Source organism: Dipodomys ordii, unplaced genomic scaffold, assembly GCF_000151885.1.
Source record: "Dipodomys ordii isolate 6190 unplaced genomic scaffold, Dord_2.0 Scaffold69, whole genome shotgun sequence".
NCBI lineage: Eukaryota > Metazoa > Chordata > Mammalia > Rodentia > Heteromyidae > Dipodomys > Dipodomys ordii.
The window spans coordinates 944,059-945,946 of NW_012267285.1; the positions used below are offsets into that span (position 1 = coordinate 944,059).

A 1,888-nucleotide genomic window follows, 5' to 3' on the forward strand; every position below is an offset into this window, starting at 1 on the left:
TCAGGTCCACCACGCGGTTGCTGTAGCCGTACTCGTTGTCGTACCTGGGGACGGGCGGGGCGGGTGTGAGGCGCTGCGCTGCGGGGCCCGGGGTCCCCCCCCCCGCCCGCACCCCGCGGCCCGCACCAGGAGATGAGCTTCACGAAGTGGTCGTTGAGGGCGATGCCGGCGCCCGCGTCGAAGGTGGACGAGTGCGAGTCGCTGTTGAAGTCGCAGGACACCACCTGGTCCTCGGTGTAGCCCAGGATGCCCTTGAGGGGCCCCTCGGCCGCCTGCCTCACCACCTTCTTGATGTCCTCGTACTTAGCCTGCGGGGGGGGGGGCGGGTGATCGATCCGCGGGGGCAGCGATTGGTGAAGCCTGAACCGCCCCATCCATCAGGCTCCATCGACTGTATTGCCTGGGCCGCCCCCCCCCATCGAGCACACTCGATGGATTCGCCTGCCTGGGTCCCCGCGGGTGGGCGGGGCTGATGGAGGGGGCGGGGCTGATGGAGGGGGGGATGGAGGGGCGGGGCGGCGCAGGCGCAGAGCACGTACGGCCTTCTCCAGGCGGCAGGTGAGGTCCACCACGGACACGTTGGGCGTGGGCACGCGGAAGGCCATGCCCGTGAGCTTGCCGTTGAGCTCGGGGATGACCTTGCCCACGGCCTTGGCGGCGCCCGTGGACGCGGGGATGATGTTCTGCGCGGCGCCGCGCCCGTCGCGCCACAGCTTGCCCGACGGGCCGTCCACCGTCTTCTGCGTGGCGGTGATGGCGTGCACCGTGGTCATGAGCCCCTCCACGATGCCGAAGTTGTCGTGGATGACCTTGGCGAGCGGCGCCAGGCAGTTGGTGGTGCAGGACGCGTTGCTGACGATCTTGAGCGAGTTGTCGTACTTCTCGTGGTTCACGCCCATCACGAACATGGGCGCGTCGGCCGACGGCGCCGAGATGATGACGCGCTTGGCGCCGCCCTTCAGGTGCGCCTGGGGAGGGGCGCGGGGTGACGCTCCAGCCCCAACCCCAGCCCGGGTGCAGCGCCCCAACCCCAGCCCGGGTGCAGCGCCCACCCCAGCCCCAGCCCCGGTGCAGCCCCAACCCCAGCCCCAGCCCGGGTGCAGCCCCCCACCCCAGCCCCGCGGCGCCCTCACCCCGGCCTTCTCCATGGTGGTGAACACGCCCGTGGACTCCACCACGTACTCAGCGCCCGCGTCGCCCCACTTGATGTTGGCGGGGTCTCGCCTGGAAAGGACGCAGTTCGGGTCACCGGCCCCCCCCAGGCGGCCCCCCGGCCCCCCCTGCCCGCCCCGCGGCCCGCGCGCACTCCTGGAAGATGGTGATGGGCTTGCCGTTGATGACCAGCTTGCCGTTCTCGGCCTTGACGCTGCCCTTGAACTGGCCGTGCGTGGAGTCGTACTGGAACATGTACACCTGCGGGGGGACGGGGGTCAGGGCCGCCGGGGGGTGCGCGTGCGCGTGCGCGTCAGGGCCGCCCGCCCCGCCGCCCGGGGGCGCCGCTCACCATGTAGTTGAGGTCGATGAAGGGGTCGTTGATGGCCACCACCTCCACCTTGTTGGAGCAGCAGGCGGCGCGGGTGACCAGGCGCCCGATGCGGCCGAATCTGAGGGGGGAGGAGGTAGGGGGGCCTCAGCGCGGGGGGGGCGGACGCGGGGCCCTGCGTTCGAGTCCTCAGCCCGCCTGGACAGCCGAGGGGCAGCGCCCCGGCCCGAGCTCGAGACCCAGGACTCGTCAAGATCAGTCCCCATTTTGCACTTTAGAACTTTCTGGAATCCTTTCCCTGGAATGGGCCGAGGCCCGGGGTGCCGGTGCCCAGGCGCAGCCCCCCTCACCCCTGACGTCCGCGGGCGCCCCGCCCCCCGGCCACGCGGCGGTCCGCGAGCGCAA

General features: G+C 71.8%; 2 protein-coding genes across 2 annotated transcripts in view; one reads left to right on the plus strand and one right to left on the minus strand.

Moving 5' to 3' along the window:
- LOC105991030 (probable 28S rRNA (cytosine-C(5))-methyltransferase) overlaps positions 1-1,888 on the plus strand; it is a 27,347-nt gene that overhangs the window by 24,017 nt on the left and 1,442 nt on the right. The gene's annotated exons all lie outside the window — the stretch shown is intronic.
- Positions 1-1,888, minus strand: part of Gapdh (glyceraldehyde-3-phosphate dehydrogenase) — a 3,974-nt gene that overhangs the window by 708 nt on the left and 1,378 nt on the right. Inside the window, exons 3-8 of the mRNA XM_013023590.1 lie at positions 1,505-1,604; positions 1,307-1,413; positions 1,134-1,224; positions 540-968; positions 127-308; positions 2-44 (exon numbers count right to left, since the gene is read on the minus strand). Of these exons, the coding sequence (XP_012879044.1) occupies positions 2-44; positions 127-308; positions 540-968; positions 1,134-1,224; positions 1,307-1,413; positions 1,505-1,604 (952 nt within the window). The remainder of the gene's footprint in view (position 1; positions 45-126; positions 309-539; positions 969-1,133; positions 1,225-1,306; positions 1,414-1,504; positions 1,605-1,888) is intronic.